Source organism: Myotis yumanensis, unplaced genomic scaffold, assembly GCF_028538775.1.
Source record: "Myotis yumanensis isolate MYYU_CA2020_CCGP unplaced genomic scaffold, mMyoYum1.0.hap1 SCAF_3, whole genome shotgun sequence".
Lineage (NCBI taxonomy): Eukaryota > Metazoa > Chordata > Mammalia > Chiroptera > Vespertilionidae > Myotis > Myotis yumanensis.
In genome coordinates this window covers 193382474-193410437 of record NW_027223754.1, presented here as the reverse complement: position 1 = coordinate 193410437, position 27964 = coordinate 193382474, and the positions used below count along the sequence as shown (strand labels likewise).

Below are 27964 nucleotides of genomic sequence, written 5' to 3'. Positions count from 1 at the left end.
GCCCGGGTGTCTGTCACTCAGGCCCTGCCCCGCCTAGGCGCTTCCGTTCTGCGAGCCGGAAGTCTTGGAGCGGTAGTAGAGGTGAGGGAGTCTCTCCGCCGTGTGTCCCAAAACTGGATTTCAAAAAAATTCATTCTTTTGTTTTCTTGGCCGTCCCCCAGCTGCGAGGGAGATGGTCCAGACCCTGGAACCCAGAGCTTCCTTTTTCTATGCCTCACAGCAGTTTTGCGCTGTCGCTTTTTTTTTTTTTTACTACCTCTATTGTACAGGGGAGAAAATCGGGCTCCTGAGTGAAGTGACTTGCTGGACGTCACGTAGCAGAGGAAATGGCGGAACCCGGACTAGATCCTACACCTTCTCAATCCCGACCTGGACTTGGCTCCAGTCCTGGGTTTGACTGAGTGGGTCACTACTCCAGGGGCTCTACCACTGCCCAGCTAGGAACGCAGCATCCCTGGCGGACACTGCCGGGGCCTCCTCCCCACCGACTGAGGGCAGAGGACCAAGCAGGGAAGGCAGCAGCCGCAAGATTAGGGCGCTGGAGTCCAGATTCTGTAACGAGGCCCCGCCTCTCTCTAGGCGGCGCGGCCCGGCTTTCCGGATCCTGCGCTGTGATTGGTCGGCCTCTGCAGCGAGCGTCGCGATTGGTCCCCTTGCGGCCGTTGGGATTTGAACTCCACATTTGTGGCTTTGCCCGCGCGTCGCCTGGCTCAGAGGCAGGTTTTTGCCTCCGCCTGCTGGGGATTGGCCGGTTCCTCCATTTTTTGCACGCCCGGTTTTCTCCATTTCAGCTCCACTACCCGAGTCCCAGGAACGACCGGTGAGGTTCTCGGGTAAGGTGTGGTGGTAATGGAGAGCGGATGATGGAAAGACTGGGAAAATAGGGTACCGGGGGCACGGGTAATAGGACGCGGTGTTAGGCGGCCTGCGAGAGGCAGGGAGGTCTAGTGGGCATATCCTGGGGGTACGATGTGGTAGAAACAGGCTGATAGGTCTGCGGCAGAATTTGCGTGAGTCTCTTGCCTTCAGGCTTAAGCTTTCTTAGCCTCATTTTCATCGTCTGTTAATTGGGCTGTGTTATGTACTCCATGAGAGCGAGATCTGAAGAATTAAATCAGATATGATCTATTCATATAGCCTAATAGGACCTGGCATACAGTAAACATGTAATAAATATTAATGCTCTTCCATTCTGGAGCCAGGAAACCCACATGCCAGGCCATTGTTCTGGTCTCAGGCGAGACATTCTACTTAATAAGCTTTGTCCATAAAAACAAATAATAATGCAAACACAGGGGATTGATAGGCCGCTTTACAGTTCTTTACACACTTTAATACCCCTTGACTCAGAGCACCTATGTAAAGTGACCAGAAACTAGTAACCCCATTGTACATATGAGGTCCATGACATAACCAAGTGGCAGAGTCATGAGTGAAATGAGATCCTACTCCTGGGTTGATCTCATATCCTCTAAGATGTTACCTGCATGATGTAAGACTAAAAATCACTCTATATTGGGAGGGAGAGGAGAACTAGAAGAAAAGATAGGCCTTAGATATTTTCTGTTTGGTTTCCAGCCCTGTGAGCCAGTGGGAGAAGGATGTCTCCCCAACTGTGTGAGTTCCATCTGCCCTTAACCCCAGAGGAATTGTTGAAAAGTGGAGGGGTGAATCAGTATGTTGTGCAAGAGGTACTATCCGTCAGAAATCTTCCCTCACAGCTTAAAGGTAAGACTCCATAGCTGGCACTGTGCCTAGCACTTCACAACAACCATTCCACGTGTAATCAAATTGTCTGTTCCACTACACCACTAAGCTCCATAAGGGCAAGGAAACTTTCATTTTCCCTAATATTTCCTCAGCATTGCATGGGATGCATTACAGGAAGAATGCACTCATTGACCACCTTATCTCAGTTATTCAGTAAACATTCTTAGTGTATATGGGTGGGGGGGGGGGGGTATTTCAGGTCTTTACCTCTTTCCATATGCCGAAATAAGTAGATTTAAGGGTTACGGGAGAAGATAGCTTTCTCAGAGTGTCTGGGACTTTATCTGACCTGTTTCAAGTAAAACTTTTTTTAGAGTCTAGAACTCTTGTTTCCAAGAGTGTGCAATAATGGAAAAAAACTATTATGTATGTACAGCTGCAACACTACAATATATGTGCAATGCAGTTACCCATGGAAACCTATAGATGACCGAGAACAATATTTATGTATTATCAAGCAAGACCCATAGTGTCACTGGAAGTGGTTGTGCATCAGTTAGATTGCTTTGGAGAGGTTCACAAAGTAGAGATTCAGACTCTGGAGCCAAGTTGCCTGAATTTGAATCCTGGCTGTATCACTCTGACCTTGGACAAGTTACTTGGTCTCTCCATGCATCAGTTTTCCCCATGTGTAAAGATAAAAATAATAACCTACTTCACTTACTATCTTCTTCAACAGGAGGGTCAGTTAATGCAGCGTCTTGATAATCTGATAAACTCCAGCTTATCTCCTCTTAGCCATCCCATTTTAGTTGCCAGGTGGTAGCTCCTTCTTCTTTTTTCTTTTTCTTTTTTTAATATATTTTATTGATTTTTTACAGAGAGGAAGGGAGAGGGATAGAGAGTTAGAAACATCGATGAGAGGAGAAACATCGATCAGCTGCCTCCTGCACACTCCCTACTGGGGATGTGCCCCCAACCAAGGTACATGCTCTTGACCAGAATCGAACCTGGGACCCCTCAATCCGCAGGCCGACGCTCTATGCACTGAGCCAAACCGGTCAGGGCAGCACCTCCTTCTTCGAACGACCAGAAATAGAAAAGGGAATTTTCCATTTTGTGCCTTTTCTTTCTCTTTAAAAATTTTTACCAGAAACTTCCCAACAGATTTAGCCATAATTGGATCATGTGCTATTTCCCTAACTACTTACTAGTAAGAGAAATGGAATTACTAAAATTGGCTAAATTGATCAAGATTATTACCTAGGTTTGGTCTCCCTAAACCTGAACATATCGCATTTGATAAACAAGGAATAAGGTGGAGTGTGGAGGTCGACTGACTGATGGGCGGCCAATCAATAGTGTCACAGACTGTTCTGTCCTTATTGCGTAGATATATCTATCACCAATTGCACATGTTGCACACTATAGCAAACTGTTCTTCAGTTATTATAATGCATTATTGTTTTTAAATGGATGGCTACTCTCGTTAAGAGTCTTTAAATAACACTTGTATTGCTTTTGGTGTTTAAAATTCTCAATATAAGTTTTATAAATATCCAAAATCAGATCATTTGATTTGCTCAACAGGTATATACTAAGGACATGCTATGTGCCAGGCACTGTTCTAGGCAACACAATAGTAAACAAAACAGACAAGATGACAGTTTTCTCAAGGCTCTCAACAAGTAATCAGCAAATATGGAGTATGTCGGGTGGTTGTAAGTGCCAACAAGAAAAGTAAAGCAAGATAAAAAAGATAAGGTGTGCCATTGGCAGGGACTGGCATTTTTTGTTGGATGATCGGAGAAAGCCTGCTGATAGGTGACATTTGAGCAGAGACCTTAAAAGTGAGGGAGTGTGCCCTAACTGGTTTGGCTCAGTGGATAGAGCGTTGGCCCGCAGACTGAAGGGTCCGAGGTTCGATTCCGGTCAAGGGCATGTACCTTGGTTGCGGACACATCCCCAGTAGGGGGTGTGCAGGAGGCAGCTGATTCATCGATGTTTCTCTCTCATCAATCTTTCTAATTCTCTATCCCTCTCCCTTCCTCTCTGTAATAAATCAATAAAATATATATTTTTTTTTTTAAATGAGGGAGTCATCTATGCAGATCTCAAGGCAGGGCATTCCAAGCAGACAGAAAAGCCAGTGCATAGTGCGTCAGCCTGAGAACTAAAGAGTCAAGGATTCCATTTCCAGTCAAGGGCACTTAACTCTGTTGCACCTGCTCTGGTTAGTGAGCTTGTGGGAGGCAACCAATTGATGTGTCTCTCTCACATCGATGTTTCTCTCCTGCTCCCTTCCACTCTCTCTAAAAATCAATGGAAAAATATCCTTGGGTGAGGATTAACAAAACAAAAATTAAAAGGTTTACTCTGTTGAACAGAGACTCTCTGTAAAGGGCAAGGGAAGAAGCAGGGAGAGTAATAGGCTATTATAGTAATAACAGGTAGCTTGCCTGGGATGATAGCAGTGGAGGGGATCATAAAGGGTTAGATTCTGAATATTTTATGTGTGTGGTTTTGTTTTTTTTAATATTTTTTTTATTGATTAAGATATTACATATGTGTCCTTATACCCACGTTACCCCCTACCCCCCTCTCATGCCCTCACCCCTCCCGTTGTCCGTGTCCATTGGTTAGACCTATATGCTTTGTGTGTGTGTTTTTTTAATTGATTTTAGAGATAGAGAGGAAGGGAGAGAAACACTGATTTGTTGTTCTGTTCATTTATGCATTCATTGATTGGTTCTTATATGTGCCCTAACGGGATCGAACCCAAAACTTTGGTATATCAAGATGACACTCTAACCAACTGAGCTACCTGATCAGGGCCTGAGTATATTTTGAAAGTAGAGCCAATAGGATTATTGTTGGATCAGATTGGATTTATAGGGCTAGAAAAAAAGAAGGGATTGCAAGGCTTTTGACTTGAACAACTAGAAGAATGGAGTTGTCATTTATTGAGACCAGGATGTGAGAAGAGCAGATTTAGACTGTGGAATTCAGGGGAGAGGTTCCAACTAAAAATATTTGAGATTTAATTTTCAGCATGTAGAGGGCATTTAAAGTCGTGAGATTGGAGTGAAAGTAGATGGAGAGAAAAAACAATTTGAAGTCATAAGACCAGAGACAAGTCCAACATTTAAAGGCTGCAGAACCCGGCCATCATGGCTCAGTAATTGAGCATTGACCTATGAACCAGTAGATCACAGTTCACTTCCCTGTGAGGGCAAGTTGCAGGCTTGATCCCCAGTAGGGAGTGTGCAGAAGGCAGCCAATCAATGAATGATCTCTATCATCATTGATGTTTTTATCTCCCTCTCCCTTCCTCTCTGAAATCAATAAAAATATATTTAAAGGCTGGAGAGATGAGAAAGAACATGTAGAAGAAACTAAGGACCAATTATTGAAGCAGAAAGTGAATTAAGGCGCTAAGTGGGAGCTACATTAAGAGAACATTTCAAAAAGGAAAGGAGATCAACTGCAAATTGAGATTACTGGATTTAGCGATTTGGCAGTTGCTGGCAACTGTGATAAAAACTGTTTCAGAGAAATGGTGGTATAAGCTTATGAAAAAATGGGAGGAGAGAGATTAGAGATGGTGGTAAGTTTAGATAACTTTTTGTTTTGCTTTAAGGGGTATCAGAGAAATGGGATGGTAGCTAAAAGGGGAGGTAGAGTCAATGGGGGATATTTTTGGTAAGATGGGCAGCATTACATGTGTCTGTGCTGAATGGAAATGATCAGAGAGGGAAAAGCTAATGATGCAGAAGGGAGAGGAAACAATTATTGGAACAATATCTTTTAGTAGGTAAGAGTATGTGAGCTGGTACATAGGCGGGAAATGGTTTTATTAGAGCATGGACAGTTTATGTGCAGTAGCAAAAGAGAAGGAAGGCAGTCTATGAGCACAGATGCAGGTAGTGCGGTGAATACAGAGCTTGGGGCAGCTAGAAGTTCTCTTCTGTCCCAATTCTGTTTTCTCCGTGAGATGGGAAGTGATGCCTTTAACTGAGGGTGCGTTAGGAAAGGAGGTCTTGATGTCATAAGCAGAGGAAAGTGAAACATTGCCTAGAAGAAAGTGAGTAACCTTAGGGATTTGTAAAAGGCTTAAGAAATAATCCTATATAATAAAAGGCTAATATGCAAATTGTCCCTTCCACCAGGGGGCAGGGCAGGCCCGCCAACCACCCAGGCCCCTCCCCCCGGCTGATCAGCCAGATCCCGGTGGGCCAGCTGGATGGACGGACCCCACCTGTGCACGAATTCATGCACCAGGCCTCTAGTAAATCATAAGTTTAAAGTGAAAATAGCCAGCATGGTGGTGTGTTTGTTTGCTTGTGTTGTTTTGGTGGGGTTTTTTGTTTGCTTGTTTTTGTTAATCCTTCCCTGAGGGTATTTTTTCCATTGATTTTTAGAGAGAGGGAAAGATCAATGTGAGGGAGAACATCAATTGGTTGCCTCCCAAACTTGCCCCAGCCAGGGCCAGGGATCCAGCCTGCAACCCAGGTAACATGCCCTTGACTGGGAATCGAACCTGCCACCCTTCAGTGTGTGGGCCAATGTCTAACCACTGAGAACACCAGCCAGGGCAGTAAATTTATTTTTTATAAGGTGTGGGTTAGTAATTCTAAAACTGCTTTATGTGTTTACTAGGTTAACTAAGCTAATACACAAATGAACTCATGTATTTAATATAGACAGAGATAAAATAGATATAAGTGTGTGTGTGTACATACATATGTATATATCCTGCCTTTCTCTACTGAGAGGGTCTAAAAGCAATGATACTCCAATAGCAGTAAGCCTAACAAGTGCCTAGACCAGGGGTGGGCAAACTTTTTGACTCGAGGGCCACAATGGGTTCTTAAACTGGACCGGAGGGCCGGAACAAAAGCATGGATGGAGTGTTTGTGTGAACTAATATAAATTCAAAGTAAACATCATTACATAAAAGGGTAGGGTCTTTGTTTTGTTTTGTTTTGTTTTATTCATTTCAAACTGGCCGGATCCGGCCCTCGGGCCGTAGTTTGCCCATGGCTGGCCTAGAACTTGCTTTCTACATACCATACTCTCATAAAAGGAACCAGAATTCTGTTGAGAATGTTGATGCCAGAACAGGGTCAGTGAAAGTATAAGATGGGCTGGAACATCATGTGGCACAAAAAAGTACAAGAGTACAAGTGCAGGAGGCATGTCAGGACACAGGCCAAGTTGAAGGAGCTACCAATAGTCAAGTTTGGGATGATTTGAGCAACAAAATAAATAGTAATAGGAATGGATTAAGACACAGAATAAAAGAAATATCCATGAATCCACTCTGATATAAATAAATAAATGAGGGGAAAGGCACAGCTCATCCTCGTAGTGGCATTCCCATTAGTAAGTGTAAAAGGAATGATGGAGATAGAAAAGTCACCATTTAGAAAATACCACAATAATAATTGTGGCAGGCGAGAACTATTAATAGATGCTTAGATTAGTGGGTGAATATGATAAGAAACAGGATATTTGCATAGTTTCTAAGTATCTCCCCACAAGATACTTATTATTTGCAAAGGGTAAAATAGTAACTTTACAGTGGAGACACCTGACAAACACTAAGTAATCAAAGTTAACATTACCAATACTAAGACATTGACATCACACACTTGTTTGTATGATGCATCTGAAGGACCCAACCTCCCTTCCATGGTAATTTACTAAAAATGCAAATTAATCTAACCTCACTCTAATCATGAGACAATATCAGACAAACCCAAACTGAGGGACATTCTATAGAATAACTGGCTAGTACACTTCAAAAGTGTCAAGATCATGAAAGAAAGATTAGAGGAGACAACAGCTGAATGCACTGTGGTGTGCTAGATAGGATCCTGAACCAGAAAGGGGCATAGCTACAACTGGCAAAATTCAAATAAGATTTGTAGATTAATTAATAGCATTGAATTAATTAATGTTAGTGTCTTGCTTTAGAATAGATCCCTATACTATGTGACCATTATCTGGGGGGGAAAGTACAGGAACTCTGTACTGGTTTTGCCGTTTTTATAATTTCAAAATTAAAATTAGTTCACTACTAACTACTGTAAGCTGGACAGGTCACATAACTACTTTTTGACCATTTCTTTTCCCATAAAATAGGCGTAATACTGTCTGCTTTGTCTAGCTCAGAAATATGATGAAACTCAAGTAAGGCTTTACTTATAAAACAGGACAAAATGTAAGATATTATGATAGGTTACATTGAAATGAACTATTTTGTGATTCTGCCAATAAAAGCAATTAACTCAATTTTCTGCCATGAATAGAATGAACCAAAAGTGCCTCTCCCCTCTGTATTGATCAGATTCTTTCATCTTTATAGCTTTTCAGGCTGCCTTCCGAGCTCAGGGGCCCCTGGCCATGCTGGAGCACTTTGATACTGTCTACAGCATTCTACAGTAAGTAAAGTACTCACTGGTGTTTTAAAAAGAACTGGTGGCGCCCTAACTGGTTTGGCTCAGCGGATAGAGCATCGGCCTGCAGACTGAAAGGTCCCAGGTTCGATTCCTGTCAAGGGCATGTACCTTGGTTGCGGGCACATCCCCAGTGGGAGGTGTGCAGGAGGCAGCTGACTGATGTTTCTCTCTCATTGATATTTCTAGCTCTCTATCACTCTCCCTTCCTCTCTGTAAAAAATCAATAAAATATATTTTATTTATATATATGCACACACACATATAACCACACATACACACACTAGACGCCCAGTGCATGAAATTCATGCACAGGTAGCGTACCTGGGCCTGGCTGACAATCAGGGCCAGTCAAGGCCTTCTGGCTGCCGGCCAGAGCCTTCCTTCCCCAGCTGCTGGCCGGCCGGACCTTCCTTTGCTCCACGCTACCCCCGGTGGTCAGTGTGCATCATAGTGAGCCATCAAACTCCTGGTCTCCAGGTCGAACACTTTGCATATTAGCCTTTTATATACATAGATATATATATATATAGATAGATAGATAGATAGATAGATAGATGTAGATATAGATATAGATATTTGTTTAAAAAAAAAAAGAACTGGTGGCTGTTTGAACTAACTTTGCATGTTAGTCCTGAAATTCTAAATTATGTTCATTGATAAATTGTTCTGGGTGCATCCTAGCTGGTTTGGCTCAGTGGATAGAGCATCGGCCTGCGGACTGAAAGGTCTCAGGTTCGATTCCGGTCAAGGCCACATGCCTGGGTTACGGGCTCGATCCCCAGTGTGGGGCTTGCAGGAGGCAACCGATCAATGATTCTCTTTCATCATTGATGTTTCTATCTCTCTTCCTCTCCCTTCCTCTCTGAAATCAATAAAAATATATTTTAAAAAAATTGTTCTGGGTGCTGATATCTCTACTGATGAGCATTTACACCAACTTGCCACCATATTTTTTCAGTTGAGCAATTTCACATGTATTTTTAGCCATTAGTTAGATCTTCAAGTTAGATCTGATCTGTTAGAATGGGCTCTGCAGGTTCCTGTCTCAACCCTTGCACTTTCTTTCCCTCATAGTCACTTTCGAAGTATAGATCCTGGCCTCAAGGAAGATGCCCTGGAATTCCTGATAAAAGGTGTGTATGGGGGGTGCGGGGGTGGTGGCAAGAATGGGATAGAAGGTGTTTGTTGTTTGTTTACTACATTTTATCAGCCACATGATGATATCAAGGCTTTGGTGATTCAGTTGGTTTGGCTAAGCCCAGGGACCTTTGATCTATTAGGTTTGTAATCTTGGTGGGCAATACAGAGTTATGTGTGTTCACTGTAAGGGCAGACCAACAAGAAATTCTTCCTGCTTTTGAACTATCTCTCTCTCATGGAGATATTTCTTCCCAGTTGCCAGGAAGAAATTATGGTAACTGGAGTGAGTAGGGAGGGACAAGGCATGTTCATGGTATCAGGGTCAAGGGTCCCAAAGGACTTAGCTGGTGTTGTGGCCACTGAGAAATGAAACACAGATCTTTGGTAATCTGATGGCTGCAAGTGCAGGGTGTTTAGAGGTTGGGGTACTATGAGGAAAGGGAATGAAACTGACTCCGATTCTGACCCTCGCAGTGGTATCCCGCCACGCTCAGGAACTTCCAGCTATCCTTGATGATGCAACTTTGAGTGTATCAGATAGAAGCGCCCACCTAAATGCCCTCAAAATGAACTGCTATGCTCTGGTACGCCTCTTGGAATCCTTTGAGACTATGACCACCCAGACGAATCTCGTGGACCTGGACCTTGGTGGGAAGGTAACTTGGAGTTCCTGGCTCATTTAATAGGAAGGATGGGTGAACTGATAGGAAAGAGGGGAATCCAATGATTCTGAAACTCCTTTCTGTTCTTATTTAGGGTTTATGCTCAAAAGTATCACAACATACCCTTCCGTGACAATCAGCTTTTCTATATTTTGGAACTTATTATGTCTCTTGTGTATTTCCTTCTATCTTGTCTCGATACTGGTTAGCTTAGGCACTCAGACTAGCAGATCTTGACTTTTTTCCTTATTCTTTTTCTAAATGTATACATGATTTTTTTTTAGGGCAAGAAAGCCAGGGCCAAGTCAGCCCATGGCTTTGACTGGGAAGAGGAGAGGCAACCAATTCTTCAGCTTTTAACACAACTGCTCCAGTTGGACATTCGTCACCTATGGAACCACTCAATAATTGAAGAGGAATTTGTCAGGTAGGCAGTTAAAACGACTACAGATGATACTGAGCTATGTGGATGAGGAACCTACCTTGTAAATACTTCATTTCATGCCTCAGTTGTATCTGTAATATACTAGAAATATACTCAAAACATTAAGTTATTAGGAAGTAGATAATGAATGTTAGAAACTGCTGTGGCCGAAACCGGTTTGGCTCAGTGGATAGAGCGTCGGCCTGCGGACTGAAGGGTCCCAGGTTCGATTCCAGTCAGGGGCATGTACCTTGGTTGCGGGCACATCCCTAGTGGGAGATGTGCAGGAGGCAGCTGATCGATGTTTCTCTCTCATCAGTGTTTCTAACTCTCTGTCTCTCTCCCTTCCTCTCTGTAAAAAATCAATAAAATATATTTAAAAAAAAGAAAAAGAAACTGCTGTGAATTTCTCATCTTTTTTTTCTAATTTCTCATCTTTAATACCCATGTATTCATTCATGAAACATTATTTACTGAGAATCTCCTAGGTGCATAGTTGGTATCATTATAGGCACCAGAAACAAAAATTTTTGCCCTCAGTTTATTTTATAGAGCAGAAGCCAATTTTTAAAATGAGAATATATAGTATATTTTATGGTTTATTACTATGGAGAAAAATGGGGGGGGGGCATTTAATAGAAGAAGGTTGTGATTTTAATTCAGTCGTTCTGGCAAGATCTCTTCGACTCTGACATTTGAGCAAAGACCCGGAGGAAGTCATCAGAGCCATGAGAGGGCAAGGACCCTGAGGAGGGAGCGTGTCCAGTGTGTACAAGGACTAGCAATGAGGCCAGAGAGAGGGATGGCTTATAGGTCAGGGCGGACATGGGGGAGCCAAACTGCAAGTGCTTGTAGGTCTTCATGGTAATTGGCATTTCTTAGAGTGAGGTGGGATCCCTCAAGGGTTCCGAGCAGGGCAACAGGTGTTCTTTTCTTGGTCTTTAACAGGGCCATCTTGGCTGTTGTGCTGAAACAGACTATGGAGGGAAAGAAGTGGAAGACCAGTTAGGAGGCTATTGCAGTAACTTGGGCAAGAGATGATGATAATTTAGACCAGAGAGTGTTAGTGGAGATAAAGAGAAGTGGTTGTAGTTCATACTTTATTTTCTTAAGGGTAGAGCTTACAAGATGAGGTGACAGATGTGTGTGAGGTTTGAGGGAAGATGATGAAATCAGAGCATTTGGAAGAATGGGATTGTCTGTAACTGAAATATAGGGAAGGCTATGGGGTTGTGTTTTGGGGGAGACCATTAGAAGTTTTGTTTTAGACATACAAAGTTTGAGGTGCTTATTAGATATCCAAATAATGTCAGATTCAGATGGGGAATGTACAAATCTGGAGTACAGGAGAGAGGTGTGGCCTAGAGGTACACATTTGGGAATATATGTTTTTATAGCCATAAGACTGAATGAGATTATTAATCAGTAAGTAGCCACAATAGAGCAGAAATCCAAAGACTATACCCTGGGACACTTCAGCATTAAGAAGGTGGGGTGATGAGGAGGGATCAGACAAAGAAACTGAGAGGAGACTGGCATTCTGGAAGCCATATGAAGCGTGTTTCTTTTGGAGAAAGGAGTGACCAACTATGTCAAATGGAGCTGAAAGGTCGATTAAGCTGAGGACTGAATTGACTTATGTTTAACAATGAGAAGTCACTGGTGATTTTGTCCTAACTTTTATCATATACAGGGGTGGGCAAAGTAGGTGTATAGTTGTTTGTATGGTAACTAGTGCAATAATAAATAATACACGAATAAACTCTTTCACATACTCACAACTGTAAACCGGACTTTTGCGCACCCCTGTATTCAGGTTCTGTACAGGCATCCTAACTGGTTTAAGGTTGGTAATCTCAAAGGACCAAGTACCTATCTGAGGTCAGCAAAGCAACTTGGTATGGAAGGTGGTAGATAAATGAAGAAAACTAGAAGACCTTGACTTTGGTGGCAGTAGAAATAGAATGAATGAGGCAGACCCCAAAATAATTGACTCCAGATTTCGTCCTCTCACTTTGTTCCTTTCTCAGTTTGGTTACCGGTTGCTGTTACCGCCTTCTGGAGAACCCCACCATTAGTCACCAGAAGAACCGCTCTACCCGGGAAGCCATAACTCGCCTGCTTGGTGTCGCCTTGACACATTACAACCATATGCTCAGTAAGTTAGCCCTTCATTGTGCCCCTACCCTTTTCATTTTGCCCATAATTTCTCATGTTTAGTACTTCCACAGGTGCCACAGTGAAAATCATCCAGATGCTGCAGCACTTTGAACACCTGGCACCTGTACTGGTGGCGGCTGTGAGTCTATGGGCCACTGATTATGGAATGAAGAGCATAGTGGGAGAGATTGTAAGGTAACTCTTCGCTTCTACGTTTCTAATTCTCATTTCTCTCAGGGAAAACATAAAGAAAGATGAGAAATACAGTATATTCTCTGTGTAATACTAGATTCCTTCAGCTATTAGATATCAGTCTTACCTCCTCTTACTGGGAATTGAATTATCTTGCTATGGCTGTTTTTTTTCCTGCGTAGAGAGATTGGACAGAAGTGTCCCCAGGAGCTGAGTCGGGACCCTACAGGGGCAAAGGGCTTTGCAGCCTTCTTGACAGAACTAGCAGAACGTATCCCAGCCATCCTGATGTCCAGCATGTGCATTTTGCTAGATCACCTGGATGGAGAGGTAGGTGGTACACTGGGATCTCAGGTTTTCTGGGGATTTATGTATGTTTTTTTACCAAGGAGGTAGCTTTCACATGAAGTCGAGTTGTCTGGTCTTATCAATGTGGCACTTCCTTGCTGTAGAGGCAGATAAAGTTTATTGAATAAAGAGCCTATTTCAGTGTCACAGTGGTGTTCTCCAGGTCTGGTAGGTTAGGTGACAGTTCCACAGCTTAAGTTCAGAGAGAGTGACAGCTGTGATTCTGAATCCCATCCGTTTCTTTCTCAGGATGACGCTTCTTCCTACCATCTGGCTTGCCTTTCTTCCTCAATACAGTAAACTTTCTCCAATCAACCCATGTCATCTCTCTCAATTCTCTCTTTTTAGATATATATATATATATATTTTTTTTTTTTTTTAAATTGATTTCAGAGAGGAAGGGGAGGGAGAGAAAAAACATCAATGGCAAGAGAGAATCATTGATTGTCTGCCTCCTGTACTAGGGGGTTGAGCCCAAAACTAGGCATCAAATTGTGACCTTCTGGTTCATAGGTCGACATTCAACCAATGAGCCATACCAGCCTGGCTCAATTCTCTTTTGTCCCTGAATGCCAACCTGGCCATTTCCCAAACTAATGCAGGGCACTCCTAGGTGAATAATATCAAGGACAAAAACGGCCAACTTGTTCATCTAATTTATTGTTAACTTCTTTTTTTTTTTTAAATATATATTTTATTGATTTTTCACAGAGAGGAAGGGAAGGGGATAGAGAGTTAGAAACATGGATGAGAGAGAAACATCCATCAGCTGCCTCCTGCACACCCCCTACTGGGGATGTGCCCACAACCAAGGTACATGCCCTTGACCGGAATCGAACCTGGGACCTTTCAGTCCGCAGGCCGACGCTCTATCCACTGAGCCAGACCGGTTACGGCTATTGTTAACTTCTTGTGCAAGACCCCCTTCTCTGGCTCTTGGCCTAAAAAATAACCCTAAACCCTCTTCTCTACCAGATTCTGTAATGGACTTGCTGGCACTATAGGACTGATTTCTATTTCTCTGTGTTTCCTTTTCTGTCAGTAAAATAGGGGAGTGGGAGGGAAGGGCGTATTTATTAGTAAAGATCAAAGGTGGTGAAAGGTAGTCATTAATGCTTTTCAAACATATATTGGTGGATAGATTCAATTTCATATTCGGCTACCACCATGATTACCTGGATGAACCTTAGGGGGGAAATGGTTTTTGGCTCTTGTTTATTTTGTCTCTACATTCTTCTCTGAGCAAACAAAGCCCCTCTGGGATTCAGCTTTTTCCAGGGAAAGTTATAGCTAAGACAAGCAAGTTTAACCTTGACTAAAGGGCCTTGCCCCTTCTGAGTGCCTGGACAGGCTTAAGAATTAGGAAAGGGAAAGTGAGTATGGATGCAGAGGCTTATACCAACTTCATTTCTCTCTCAGAATTACATGATGCGCAATGCTGTGCTCGCAGCCATGGCAGAAATGATACTGCAGGTTCTGAATGGTGATCAGCTGGAGGAAGCAGCCCGAGACACCAGAGACCAGTTCTTGGACACCCTGCAAGCCCATGGCCATGATGTCAATTCCTTTGTACGAAGCCGTGTTTTGCAACTCTTCACCCGAATCGTCCAGCAGAAGGTGAACAGCCTTCTACCTAATAAAGATACATGGTACCACTCAGTGTATAGGCCAGAGAAAAGAGGAATCGGTGTCAAAAAAAAAAAAATCTGTCCCAAACAAGAGTCTAGAATTCAGGTGGTTACTACCAGTAAAAAAGGTCTTCATCTACCAAAGGGCAAGGATGCCTGGCTCCATTTAAGGACTGTACTGTGTTTTAATCACTACAAAGAGTACTCCTTAATTATTTTATATCCCACAGATATAAGTAGGAATGAATAGGTAGCTCTTTTAAAGTTACTTCAAGAACATCTTGAGCAGAAAGGATGATGTGGGATGTGAGCTGATTCTTTTTGTATCCCACATAGGCTCTCCCCCTGACACGATTCCAGGCAGTGGTGGCCTTGGCAGTGGGCCGTCTGGCAGACAAGTCAGTGCTAGTATGTAAAAACGCTATCCAGCTGCTGGCCAGTTTTCTCACCAATAATCCCTTTTCCTGCAAGGTAAGTAGAGTTGGGCCATCCGAAAGAGAAGGGATTAAAGGAAACAAGGGATGGAATTCTGTGACTTGGTGACCCTGATGCTCATTTTACCTTGATAGCTTAGTGATACTGACCTTGCTGGACCGCTGCAGAAGGAAACCCAGAAATTACAAGAGATGAGGGCCCAGAGGCAAACTGCAGTTGCTTGTGAGTAGGAATCCCACCCCAGACAGTCCTCCCTGCAGCAGAAACACCAGTGAAAGAGTCTAAGTGAGGCTTTCTTATTCAGCCGCAGTGCTGGACCCCGAGGAGGAGTGGGAAGCCATGCTGCCAGAGTTGAAGTCTACCTTACAACAGCTGCTCACACCTCCCCAGGAAGAAGAAGAGATTCCTGAAAAAATTGCTACTACAGAGACCACAGAAGAGGTGAAAGGACGCATCCGTCAGTTACTTGCCAAAGCTAGTTACAAGTATGTGAAGAATGAGATATTCTCTAATGGCCTGTTTAGGTTTAGTGTTTAACCTTTGAGAAACAATGTTTCTTTAAAATAAACTGTACTTAGAGTATGCTGCCACCAGGTGATGTTACATGTTTTCACTGTAGTAATGGTCTGAACATCAGATTTATACCAAAGGCATAGACCACAATTAAGCATGCTTTTCAACTTTTTTTTTAATCCTCACCGAGGATATTTTTCCACTGATTTTTAGAGAGTGGAAGAGAGAGGGAAAGACAGGAGAAATACCAATGTGAGAGAAAGGCATCCATTGGTTGCCCCCTGCACAGGCCCTTCAGGACGTGAGCTAGGGAGGAGCCTGCAACCGAGCTATGTACCCTTGACCAGAATCAAACCCAGGACCCTTGGATCCACAGGCTGACACTCTATGCAGTGAGCCAAACTGGCTAGGGCTACTGTTGGACTTTTACAAATGCTTAAGAGAAACTACTAAAATTACTAAATATAAATAGCATTATATTAAGGATAACAAAAGTCCCTCTTTGAGGAGAAAACCTGTAAATATAAGTATGTGCCCTGACCAAGAGGGAAACATCCATCTGCTGCTTCCAGCAGAGACCACAAGAACTTTGAAGCAGCTTTGCAAAAACAGACCTTAGAGATATCATCAGGTATTCTTAAACATTGGCCACAGTTATTTATTTACTTCTTACTTAATTAGGCTGTTCAGAAAGGGCTAAATATGAATAAAATGTGGCTACATATAATCCCATTGTATTGAAAGTTAATTTTTTCCACATTTTCTCTTGGCAAAATTTTTAAACAGATGTTTGTGATTTTTAAAATTTAAAGGCCTTATTTGAGCGTTTTGAAGACTATAGTTAAGCCTTATCACTTCAGAAATAAGTGTTTGAGCTCTACCCCTTCTTATATGCATAAGTGTGAGAAGTGCTCCTTTTCCTTGGGACAGTAGGTCTAGGTGCTTGATGGGATTATCATGTAGCTTCCTTAAGTCTACAGTGACACTCTTGTATGTCAATTATACTTTTTTTTTCAAAAGGCTGCAGTGATGCTTTTATGGGTGCTAAGTTGGTGACAGTTGATGTTCTTTTAGGCAGGCCATCATTCTCACTCGAGAAGCCCTGAGCCACTTCCAGGAGTCTGAACCCTTCAATCATATGGACCCAGAGGAGTCGGAGGAGACCAGATTTCTGAATCTCTTAGGAACTATTTTTAAAGGTAATTCCCTTTCTTCCGTCAACAAACAGAACATTTCAACTAGTGTTCATGGACCATTTACTTTATGCCAGACATGGGCCTACCTAACAGAACCTGGTGCTAAAAGAGGCCCAAGGGGAGTTGGCAATGCTTCTGCTCTGTAATGCAGGCACCCAGGGGTCAAGATTGATAGTCACAGGCTGTGAAAGGGTATTTCCAAACCACTGAGAACTTCAGGAATCTTTTTTTGAGAAATGAACTAATATTTTAGAATAGGTTCTAAACTTGTACCTTTTTTTGTGAAAAGAAATATCCAGGATGTTATAGATGTTGAATTTCCTCATCTTGAACATGCTCTAACTCCTAGGTGCATCAGCTTCCACACAGGAGAAGAGTCCCCCAGTGTCTGCAGAGAACATGGACCCAGGACAGACTGACTATAAAGACAATCCCAGTGTGTCAGAGCTTGAGAAATCCAAGGGAAAGGATGAACTGGTGAAGCAAGAGATGCTGGTGCAGTATCTGCAGGATGCTTATAACTTCTCTCTGAAGATTACAGAGGCCATTGGCATCATCAGCAAGATGATGTATGAAAACACAACCACAGGTGTGGTATACCAAGTTCCTTTCTGTAAGGATGGGTCTTGAGGTTGGAAAAATCAGTCTTGTCCATATATTGATACCTAGCTGCTCCTTTAAAAGAAAGGAACCCTTGCCCAGCCTGTGTGGCTCACTGATTGAGCATTGACCCATGAACCAGGAGGTTACAGTTCATTCCGGTTGGGGCACATTGCCTGGGTTGTGGGCTCAATCCCCTTTTGCGGGGTGTGCAAGAGGCTGATTGAAAATTGTCTCTCATCGTTTATGTTTTTATCCCTCCCACTCCCTTCCCCTCTCTCTGAAATTAATAAAAACATATTTAAAATTAACAAATAAAAGGAAGGAAGGCATTCTTGCCCTGGCCAGTGTGGCTCAAAATCAATTTTTTTAAAAAATTCTTTTTTTTTTTTTTTTTTTGGTTGTTTGCTATATATAAGGAATTCTTTTTTTGTTTGCTTTGTATAGCCCCATGGAGCTTACCTTTTTTACTGCATATAGTATTTCATGATAAGGCATTATAGGAGACAACAGTCTCAGGGAAAATGAGGAAGGTCTTGTGTGTTACTACATCAAGAAAGTTCTGTCTTGATTTTGGAGGATGTTGAATTTCCTCATCTTGAACATGCTCTAACATGTTCCTCATCAGTTTTGCCAAGCACATGGGTGACATTCGTGTGTTCTCTCAGTGGTACAGGAGGTGATTGAATTCTTTGTGATGGCATTCCAATTTGGGGTACCTCAGGCCCTGTTTGGGGTACGCCGCATGCTGCCTCTCATCTGGTCTAAGGAGCCTGGTATCCGGGAAGCTGTGCTTAATGCCTACCGCCAACTTTACCTCAACCCCAAAGGGGACTCTGCCAGGTATGTGGGGTACTTTTGCCTTTGCTGACTTTTCTAAGGTCAGCTTCTCAATATTTCTAGTCTCCTGAGAACTGGGGGGCATCCTTCTAGAGGAGTTCTGAATGTGTAAGCAGTAGGTCTATAGAGTGGGCTCAGAGTGGGGCTGACCTTTCAGTGAAACCCATCCTAAGCACTATTGGCCCGGGGGGTCGGGGAACTAATAGCCCTAATCACCTGTTTACGGGGTTTGATGATCAGTCTTCTAATGACCCCTAATCTTTGTTCTTCCCACAGAGCCAAGGCCCAGGTTTTGATTCAGAATCTCTCTTTGCTGCTAGTGGATGCCTCAGTTGGGACAATTCAATGTCTTGAGGAAATTGTAAGTCTCCTCACTTCCTCTTTATTCATTCAACAAGTACTAGTGATTACTGTGTGTTCAGCAATTTATTCAGCCCCACAAAGGATAAGACTATTTGCTTCCAAGTTTCCAAATTAAAAAGAACCAACAGTCTAGTTAGTAGCAAAATACATAACCACTTGTCAAACAATGCAGCCGAGGCAATGGTTATAGTAGCAATCTTATATAATAAAAGGCCAGGACCATAAACGGAACGACCAGAATGACCGCTCGACCAGTTGCCATGAGGTGCATTGACCACTTATCAGTCCCTCCCCACCACCACCCCCCATCCCGCAGGCTCCAATTGCAGCATGGCGAACCGTGGGGTGGGGGGGTGACGACTGGGGACTGTTGAGCTGCGGTGGGCAGCAAGCAGCAGTGAGCGTCACAAAGCTTTGCGGAGCTGCAGCAGCAATCATCGCAGAGCAGGGAGCGTCACAGAGGGACGGGGACATGGCCCTGATTGCAGGCTAGGCCTAGGGACTCTACTCAGGCATGATTTCGTGCACTGGGCCTCTAGTAGTAATATAATAACACTGTATATTCTAAGCATTATTAACACTTTACTCATATTAACGTGTTTTATCCTCACAGCAATCCTGTGTGGTAATTCTATTATCTATATTTTACAATGAGAAATCTGAGACACAAAGAAATTAAATAACTTGGCTATATATAGCTAATTAGTGGCAAAGTTTGAGATTTGAACTCAGGCAGAAGAGCTCCAGAAAACACACTCATAACTTGTATGTTACACTGATGAATGCAGAGTGGGATAGAGCAGTGTGAGGTGGAATGGGCAAGGAAAGCTCCTGAAGGCGGTAGGACTCGAGTTGGGTCTTGATAAGTAGAATTTAGAGAATTAGAGAAAGGAGGGAAGCCTTCCAGACAGAAAGCCAAGAAAGGGCACAGTCTATGTTGTAAAATGAGGAAGATTATGTTCCGGCTCAAAATTGTTATCTGGAAAAGACGATAAAGCTGGTATGTGAGTTGAAACAAAACTGTGAAAGTCCCTGGATGCCTTTCCAGAGTCTAGGACTTTAATCTTGTTAGCCAGGAACCCCAGCATTTTAGACAGAGCTGCCCTGAAGCATTTGGATTGTGGGAACAAAAGGTGGAGGTGGTGCGGACCACCAGCTTCCACTGGCAGGAGCACTAACTACTGCCAGCCACGTTTGTCTCCCTGCTGGAAGAGGAAAAGAGCCTGGTGGTGGCGACTGGCCCAAGAGCCCATGTTCTAGCTCTTGGTCCAAGCCCCTAAAGTAGGCAAAGGAGAAAGCCTTCTAATTGGCAGCCATGGTATGGCATTAGGAAGTGGAAACTGGTCCAACAGTAGCATACAAGCAATCAAGTTGGTTGGAGCAGAGACAGGGATAGGAAGGTCCCTGGAGGCTGTTTTGGTGTACAGTGACAAGGTAGGGCTAGGCCCTGGGAGTGGGAGAGAAATCTATAGAATTGAACTTTGGAAGACAAATGTTGAAGAATAGGTAGGACTAAGTGACTGATTAATAAAAAATTAGGTAACTGCCCTGGCTGGTTTGGCTTAGTGGATAGAGCATCAGCCTACGGACTGAAGGGTCCCAGGTTCAATTCTGGTCAGGGGCCCATGCCCAGGTTGCAGGTTTGATCCCCAGTAGGAGGCGTGCAGGAGGCAGCCGATCAATGATTCTCTCTCATCATTGATGTTTCTATCTCTCTCCCTCTCCTTTCCTCTCTGAAGTCAATAAAAAATAAATTTTTTAAAATTAGATAACTGAAATTTTAAGCATATGGGACTAAGAGAGTATTGGTACCAATCACTGGCAAAATGAAAAGGCAAGGAAGGCTTCCATTTTAGACATGTTGGGTTTGTAGTAGCAGCTAGAAAGTAGTCAGAACTATAGAGCACATGGAGCTCAACAAGGTCAGCTTCAGTATGTCATCTTAATGAACGTAGTTTTGATGACATGAGAGTAGAAAAGTAGCAGAACAGGAAGTACTTCCCCAAACTACTTTACATTTTGAGCCTCCTTCCATTTCCATTCCTGAGTATTGCTTTTCCCCACTTCAGGTTCTCCATATTCTCTGCAGAGAAGTGGACCAAGGACCAGGGCAATTGTTACCTTTTAGCCTCAGCCCTTTTTTTTCTCTTCAGCTCTGTGAGTTTGTGCAGAAGGATGAATTGAAACCGGCAGTGACCCAGCTGCTTTGGGAGCGGGCAACTGAGAAGGTCCCCTGCTCCCCTCTGGAGCGCTGTTCCTCCGTCATGCTTCTTGGAATGATGTCACGGTAAGGCTCAAATCCAGACGGGCATTCGGGTGGGAGAGGAAAGGGAGGTTCTGAGAAGACACCCTATCCTTCAGTAATAGTAGTTAAGCCCCGCTGAGCCCTGTTTGAACTGGCCACCTACATGGAAAATAAGATAGTGAAAGTACCAGCACCCCCTGCCTGGAGAAATAGTGGCATCTGTAGAGAAAGAGGGATTCCGAGGGGGTGGCCTGAGTCAGAGCCTCTGTAGTGTTGCAAGGCTCTGGAAGCCCTGTGTGGGGCATAGGTACCTACCTACCCCTGGCTTTGTCCCACACAGAGTCCTGTCCGTGACTAGCTTTAACTATGGTTTCTTCCCCTAGAGGAAAACCAGAAATTGTGGGTAGCAACTTAGACACACTGGTGAGCATTGGGCTGGAAGAGAAGTTTCCACAGGACTACAGGCTGGCCCAACAGGTGTGCCTTGCTATTGCCAACATCTCTGACAGGAGAAAGGTATGTAGATGTAGGGTGGCTACATCCAAACTAAGGAGTCGGGGGGGAGGAGGGGTCCTTTTATCCACCTCCATACACTCACATGCTGTCTTTCTGTTCCCAACAGCCTTCCCTGGGCAAACGTCACCCTCCCTTCCGGCTGCCGCAGGAACATAGGTTATTTGAGCGACTACAGGAGATGGTCACAAAAGGTGAGCTATCAGGAAGGGCCTTGGGCAGAACTGAGTCCTTTGTCTGTGGTGGGCAACTTCTCTCTTCTCCTGTGCAGGCTTTGTCCACCCAGACCCACTCTGGATCCCCTTCAAAGAGGTGGCTGTGACCCTCATTTACCAGCTGGCAGAGGGCCCCGAGGTGATCTGTGCCCAGATATTGCAGAGATGTGCGAAGCAGGCCCTGGAGAAGCTCATGGAGAAGATCACCCCCCAGGGTGACCCGAGTAAGTGGGCAGGAGGGTCGATGGGCCCAGTGGCCAGAAGCCACTGCCACCACCACTTCCCACAACAACTCCTGACCCCTCAGCCCACACTCGCTTTTTTGTCACTCAAGTTGGACCAGTCATCACCACTATTCCCCCGCCCCACCTCTTGCTTCACTAGTTTGTGTAGTACCTGAGCAAGGAGAAGATCGGTGAAAACAGGAGGCAGCGTCCTGTGAGACTTGATTATGTCTTTTTTTTATATATATTTTATTGATTTTTTTACAGAGAAGGAAGGGAGAGGGATAGAGAGTTAGAAACATTGATGAGAGAGAAACATCGATCAGCTGCCTCCTGCACACTCCCTACTGGGGATGTGCCCGCAACCAAGGTATATGCCCTTGACCAGACTCGAACCTGGGACCCTTCAGTCCGCAGGCTGACGCTCTATCCACTGAGCCAAACCGTTTAGGGCTTGATTATGTCTTTTTCTCCCTGCCTTTCCTCCCCTGCAGAGGAGACCCCCATGCTCCCCACTTTCCTGCTGATGAACCTGCTGTCCCTGGCTGGGGATGTGGCTCTGCAGCAGCTGGTACATTTGGAACAGGCCGTCAGTGGAGAGCTTTGTCGTCGCCGAGTTCTTCGGGAAGAGCGGGAGAATAAAACTAAAGCGCCGAAGGAGAAGGTAAAGGAGCGCCTGGGCATTTGGGTTCATGTTCCAAGCATTTTCCAGACTTGTTTCATGACCTCAGGTCATTCACATTTTCTCTGGGAACTCTGTTTCTTCCTACTAATAAATGAAATGAAGACAACACTGCCTCCTTTCGGCTACTACTCTGAGATGAGTGAGAACAAAGATGGAACAATGTGACCATGATCACCCGAGAAAGTTCTGTGTAAATACAGAGCACTTAGATCCTCAGCATAAAGTAGAGGCTCTGCTTGAGGCAGTGTTTGTCAGAACATTCACATGCCCATCAGCTTTCGTGATTGGGGCCTGCCACCTGACGGGGACCTTGTATTCTCTCCACTAGAGGCAGTGATGTCTTGCAAACATGTAAGACACAGCCTTGCAGCAGTGGGGTAAGGTCTGACCTTCTCTATGACCTTGAACCATTGTCTTGCGTGATCCATCTATTTGCCATTTACAGGAAATCAGTTACTTTATGAGGATGAGTTAAGAGATGTAGGAATATGCTTTGGCAATTTAAAAACACATATAGGGGACCTAATTCTTTTCCTCTTAAATTCAGGAGTCCTTCCTCTACAGATAATTCTATGAATGGTTTTGCAGAATTCACCTTTTCCCAGATATTTGTGCAAAATGAAGGTTAGGCTGGAATAAAAACTTGTCTCTGATCACCCATAATCTCTGGCTTCTTTCCCATTAGAATACAAGCACTGAGACCACCATGGAGGAGGAGATGGGACTGGTTGGGGCCACTGCTGATGACACAGAGGCAGAACTAATCCGCAATATCTGTGAGATGGAACTGTTAGGTGGTAAGAAGAATTGCTGAGTGACCTTCTCCCCAACTGAGATAACCTCTCCCAAACCTAGAATTTTTCTTCCAATAGGCGAACAGATGTTGGCTGCCTTTGTTCCACTTCTGCTTAAAGTCTGCAACAACCCGGGCCTCTATAGCAATCCAGAGCTCTGTGCAGCTGCATCGCTTACCCTTGGCAAGTTCTGCATGATCAGGTAGACCCTGGTGTTGGTACGCCTTCTCAAGGAGGATGGAGATGGCGTGAGCTCCCTGATGATCATCTCCTTGCCCCTAGTGCCACTTTCTGTGACTCCCAGCTTCGTCTTCTGTTCACCATGCTAGAAAAGTCCTCGCTCCCCATTCTCCGGTCTAACATCATGATTGCTACTGGGGATCTGGCCATCCGCTTCCCAAACCTGGTGGACCCCTGGACACCTCATCTGTATGCTCGGTAAGAGATCCTTCACAATGTGTGAGCAGTCCTGCCAGCTCTGGGAGGGTCTAGTTAAGTCAGTATGAGAATCACTGAAGCTGTATTTCCCTAGCCTTTAGGATCACCCTGGAACATCTGCTTTGTACTTGACCTGTATAGGCCCTGGCTACGTATGACCTCAAAGGGATTGACAAACTAACTGTTAAAGCCTTGGCTAAAGCTTGACCTCTTTCCTCAATTCCACCTTTCAGCTCTAGACAGCTTTCTAACTTCTTCTAGAATCAGTAAGAAGGGGTACTAGTTCCTGTTGAGGGCTTTTCTATTAGTGTCGGGGTGTAGCCCATGGTGTTGGTCCCAATGACAAGGTTTTATTCCTAGTCTCCGGGACCCAGCTCAGCAAGTGCGGAAAACAGCAGGGCTGGTGATGACCCACCTGATCCTCAAGGACATGGTGAAGGTGAAAGGACAGGTTAGCGAGATGGCTGTGCTGCTCATTGACCCTGTGCCTCAGATCGCTGCCCTGGCCAAGAACTTCTTCAATGAGCTTTCCCACAAGGTGAGAGGCAGGGAGGCAGGGAGGCAGCTTGGGGTTTGCTGCCGAGGGAACATGTAGGTCACTTCATATCTTTAACATGATTCTCTCTTACAGGGCAATGCAATCTATAACCTGCTTCCAGATATCATCAGCCGCCTGTCAGACCCTGAGGGAGGGGTGAAGGAAGAGCCTTTTCACACCATCATGAAGTATGGTTCCCTGGGCCTTGGGGCATATTTTTTCACCTAGCACAGGCTTAGCAATCAAACAAACCTGCACGGTCATGTGCCACCTAACAGGAATACTGGCTGAGAAATGCATTGTTAGGCAATTTCATCGTTGTGTGAAATGAACATCACAGTGCACTCATAGAAACCTAAATGGTATAGTCTACTGCACACCTAGGCTAGATGAGATAGCCCATTGCTCCTAGGCTACAAGCCTATACAGCATGTTCCTGTGCAAACCACGAGAGGGTAAATCAAGCACAAGAGAAAATGGTACAACCAAGTACATGGTAAACACAAGAGGTATGAGGCTGCTGCCAGGTAACAGCATTGTGTTTTACAGCAAACTTTTCTTTAATAAATAGAGTATACGTTAAAATAATGATTAGCTCTAGCTGGTTTGGCTCAGTGGATAGAGTGTCGGCCTGTGGACTAAAGGGTCCCAGGTTTGATTCCGGTCAAGGGCCCATGCCCAGGTTGTTGGCTTGATCCCCAGTGGGGCACATGCAAAAGGCAATCGATCAATGATTCTCATCCTTAATGTTTCTATCTCTCCCTCCTTCTCTGAAATCAACTAAATATACTTAAATAAATAAGTAAAATGATTAAAAGTATAAGTACATAAGCCAATAACAGGTTATTATCATCACGTATTATGTACTGTACATAATTGTATGTGTATGGTATACTCCTGGCAGAGTAGTGAGTTTACACCAGCATCAACACAGGCTCAGAGTGATGCGTTGTGCTTCAACGTTGCGACAGCTATAATATGTAGGTGGTAGGGATTCTTCAGCTCCCTTATAATCTTATGGAACCACCACCATACATGCGGTGGTTCTCAAGAAGATTCGGTAAGATAAGTTCCTGGCGTGGTAGGCACGTAGTATTAACTAGATGGCAGCTGTTTTTGTTACAAATTTACATTTACAGTGAAAATTCCTCAGGAGAGTAGGATGGAACCTTCTCTGGGGTCTGGGAGAAGGCAGAAGGAATGAATAATGAGGTAGGCTTGGGCCACAGCAGAGAAGATTCTACTAAGGCAAGAGATTGACAGGGGCTAGTGCTAGGGGAGGGGTGGGGCTGGTGGTGGTGGTGGGTATAGAGCTGCCCCTGTGATAGCTCATCAGCATCCTACCTCCCTGCAGGCAGCTGCTCTCCTACATCACCAAGGACAAGCAGACCGAGAGCCTGGTGGAGAAGCTGTGTCAGCGGTTCCGCACGGCCCGGTATGCTCCCTTCCTGAGGCTTCTTGGTGCTGAGGAGGGGCCCTGCAGTAGAGAGCATCCTGGGCTGAGGGAGGGTGAGGGTGGGCCTTTACTTCCTCTGTCTCGATGGTCCTCACAAGGCCTTTCCCGTCTGCAGAACCGAGCGGCAGTACCGGGACCTGGCCTACTGTGTGTCACAGCTGCCCCTCACCGAGCGAGGCCTTCGCAAGATGCTGGACAATTTTGAATGCTTTGGAGATAAACTGTCAGATGAGTCTGTCTTCGGTGCTTTTTTGTCAGTTGTGGGCAAGCTGCGCCGAGGAGCCAAGCCCGAGGGCAAGGTGGGCCGCTTCCCTGTGTTCCAGGCTAGTTCGAGCAGCCTGGCCTTCTGAGGCTCTTCCCCCACAGTGCTGCCTTCCTCATCCCCGGCGTGATTCCACCCCAGTAACCAGGGTGACCTGAGACCAGATCTTTCTGTCTCCAATTCCTGTTTCTTTTTCTCTTTGTCTTAATAGACTTTATTTTTTAGAGCAGTTTTAAGTTCATAGCAAACTTGAGTGGAAAGTATAGAGTTCTCCCATATGCCCTCTGCTCCCACACAGGCACACAGCCTCTCCCATTATCAACATCCCCACCAGAGTGACACATTTGTTACAATTGATAAACTTCCATGGACACATCACTGTCATCCAAAGTCAATAGTTTACATTAGGTTCACTATTGTTGCTGTACATCTATAGTTTTGGACAAATGTATAATGAGTCTACCATTATAGTATCATACAGAATAGTTTCACTGCCCTAAAAATCCTCTGTGCTCCCCATGCACCCCTTTCTCCCTCCCCCAACCGCCAGCAGCAACCACTGATCTTTTTACTTCCAGTTTTAAGCTTTCACCATGTCTTCATGGCCTTGTTTCTTTTTAATTATAGACATAACTATTTCCAAGCCTGATCTCAATCTCTTCCCCTCCAGGCTGTAATAGATGAATTTGAGCAGAAGCTTCGGGCCTGTCACACAAGAGGGTTGGATGCGATAGAGGAACTTGAGATTGGCCAAGGAGATAGCCAGAAAACCCCAGCAGCCAAGAAACAGTCCTCCGGTATGTGAGGCCGCCCCATGGGTGGAGAAACCAGCCCAGCCCTCCTCTCAGATAGAGGTTCTTTTTTTTTTCTTTTACACTCATGCTTCTGCCTTTTCTAGTCTCTAGGCACCAGCATCTGGCTTCTGCAGCCTCAGACAATGACTTTGTCACACCTGAGCCCCGCCGCACTACCCGCACTGCTCGCACTGCTCGCACTGCCCGTCGGCAGCCAAACACCCAGCAGCGAGTTAGGAAGAAGAAACCCAAAATTGTCTTCTCGAGTGATGAGTCCAGCGAGGAAGGTATGGCAGGCCTAGGAGGGGCACAGCCTGGGGGTTGGGGACTGGTTTCCATGGGGTCCTGCTGTGTAGATTCTCCAACCTCTATCTCTCCCCCTCCCCCCAGTCGTCTTCCTCCCTGTAGTTTGGACTTTATTCTGTAGTGTGGCTGGGCCTGTCCCATTTGTTCTGAGATCTATTGCTCACCACCTTTGTGACTCAGCTTTTTCTCGTTCCTCCAATTATTGGAATAGAGCTTTCAGCAGAGATGACGGAAGATGAGACTCCGAAGAAAACTACCCCCATCCGCCGAGCATCTACTCGCAAGCACCGGTCCTAGAGGTTGGCTTGCCTGTTCCCATCCCTGCTGTGTAGGGTATCTTGTGGGGTGACCTTGAATTCCGTTCCTCTTGTAAAATACTTGTTTGCCTGTCTCTTTGGAATTTTAATACGTAAATCGTTTTTATATGTAAGGCATTTCTCTTAAGCCAGCCTAACTAAAGTGAGTTGAGCTGCTTTCACTAGAATGTTTGCCGGTCTCCTGTTTTGTAATGAATAAATGTTTTTATACTTTTAGACATTTTTCCTAAGCGTGTCTTTGTTTCATCTTTCACATTAGCCCAGATGCAGGCAGCAGGTAGTGTTATTGATCCAGAAAGAGAGATGAGCCCAGGGGTACGGGGCCCACCTCAAGGTCTGATAACTCATGCTCCTCAGTGCCTCCTCTTCCCTTCTCAGCCTCCCACCTGCACAAGTGACCACATTGCTCCACTGTGCAGAGCGTGCAGTGTCCAGTCTCCAGCTCTGTGCTTCTTAACCTGAGGGTGATTTTTTGCCCTCTAGCAGGCATCTGGCAATGTGT

General features: G+C 44.6%; 1 protein-coding gene and 1 non-coding gene across 2 annotated transcripts; both read left to right on the top strand.

Annotated features, from left to right (window-relative positions):
• Positions 1-60: 60 nt before the first annotated feature.
• NCAPD2 (non-SMC condensin I complex subunit D2) lies at positions 61-27678 on the top strand. The gene is made up of 32 exons (XM_070410808.1): positions 61-833; positions 1579-1728; positions 8081-8156; positions 9249-9307; positions 9789-9970; positions 10261-10403; positions 12431-12558; positions 12632-12755; positions 12935-13082; positions 14520-14717; positions 15065-15199; positions 15298-15385; positions 15468-15648; positions 16751-16875; positions 17222-17461; positions 18141-18315; positions 18589-18673; positions 20829-20962; positions 21304-21436; positions 21543-21627; positions 21705-21872; positions 22367-22536; positions 23243-23354; positions 23430-23553; positions 23634-23789; positions 24150-24327; positions 24421-24515; positions 25682-25762; positions 25899-26082; positions 26716-26842; positions 26944-27126; positions 27357-27678. Exons 2-32 carry the CDS (start codon positions 1602-1604, stop codon positions 27440-27442), a joined length of 4230 nt encoding a protein of 1409 aa, XP_070266909.1. The 5' UTR covers positions 61-833; positions 1579-1601; the 3' UTR covers positions 27443-27678.
• On the top strand, positions 9384-9712 carry LOC139007947 (small nucleolar RNA U85). The gene has a single exon (XR_011471070.1). It is a non-coding gene; the product is annotated as a small nucleolar RNA U85 (small nucleolar RNA).
• Positions 27679-27964: the final 286 nt, after the last annotated feature.

Excerpts from the sequence above, each read along its gene's own strand:
- NCAPD2 (XM_070410808.1), top strand. The coding sequence starts at position 1,602 with ATGTCTCCCCAACTGTGTGAGTTCCATCTGCCCTTAACCCCAGAGGAA. Across the intron at positions 21,873-22,366 it reads CACCCCCCAGGGTGACCCGA|AGGAGACCCCCATGCTCCCC; the intron begins GTAAGTGGGCAG and ends CCTCCCCTGCAG. Across the intron at positions 24,328-24,420 it reads TCAATGAGCTTTCCCACAAG|GGCAATGCAATCTATAACCT; the intron begins GTGAGAGGCAGG and ends TCTCTCTTACAG.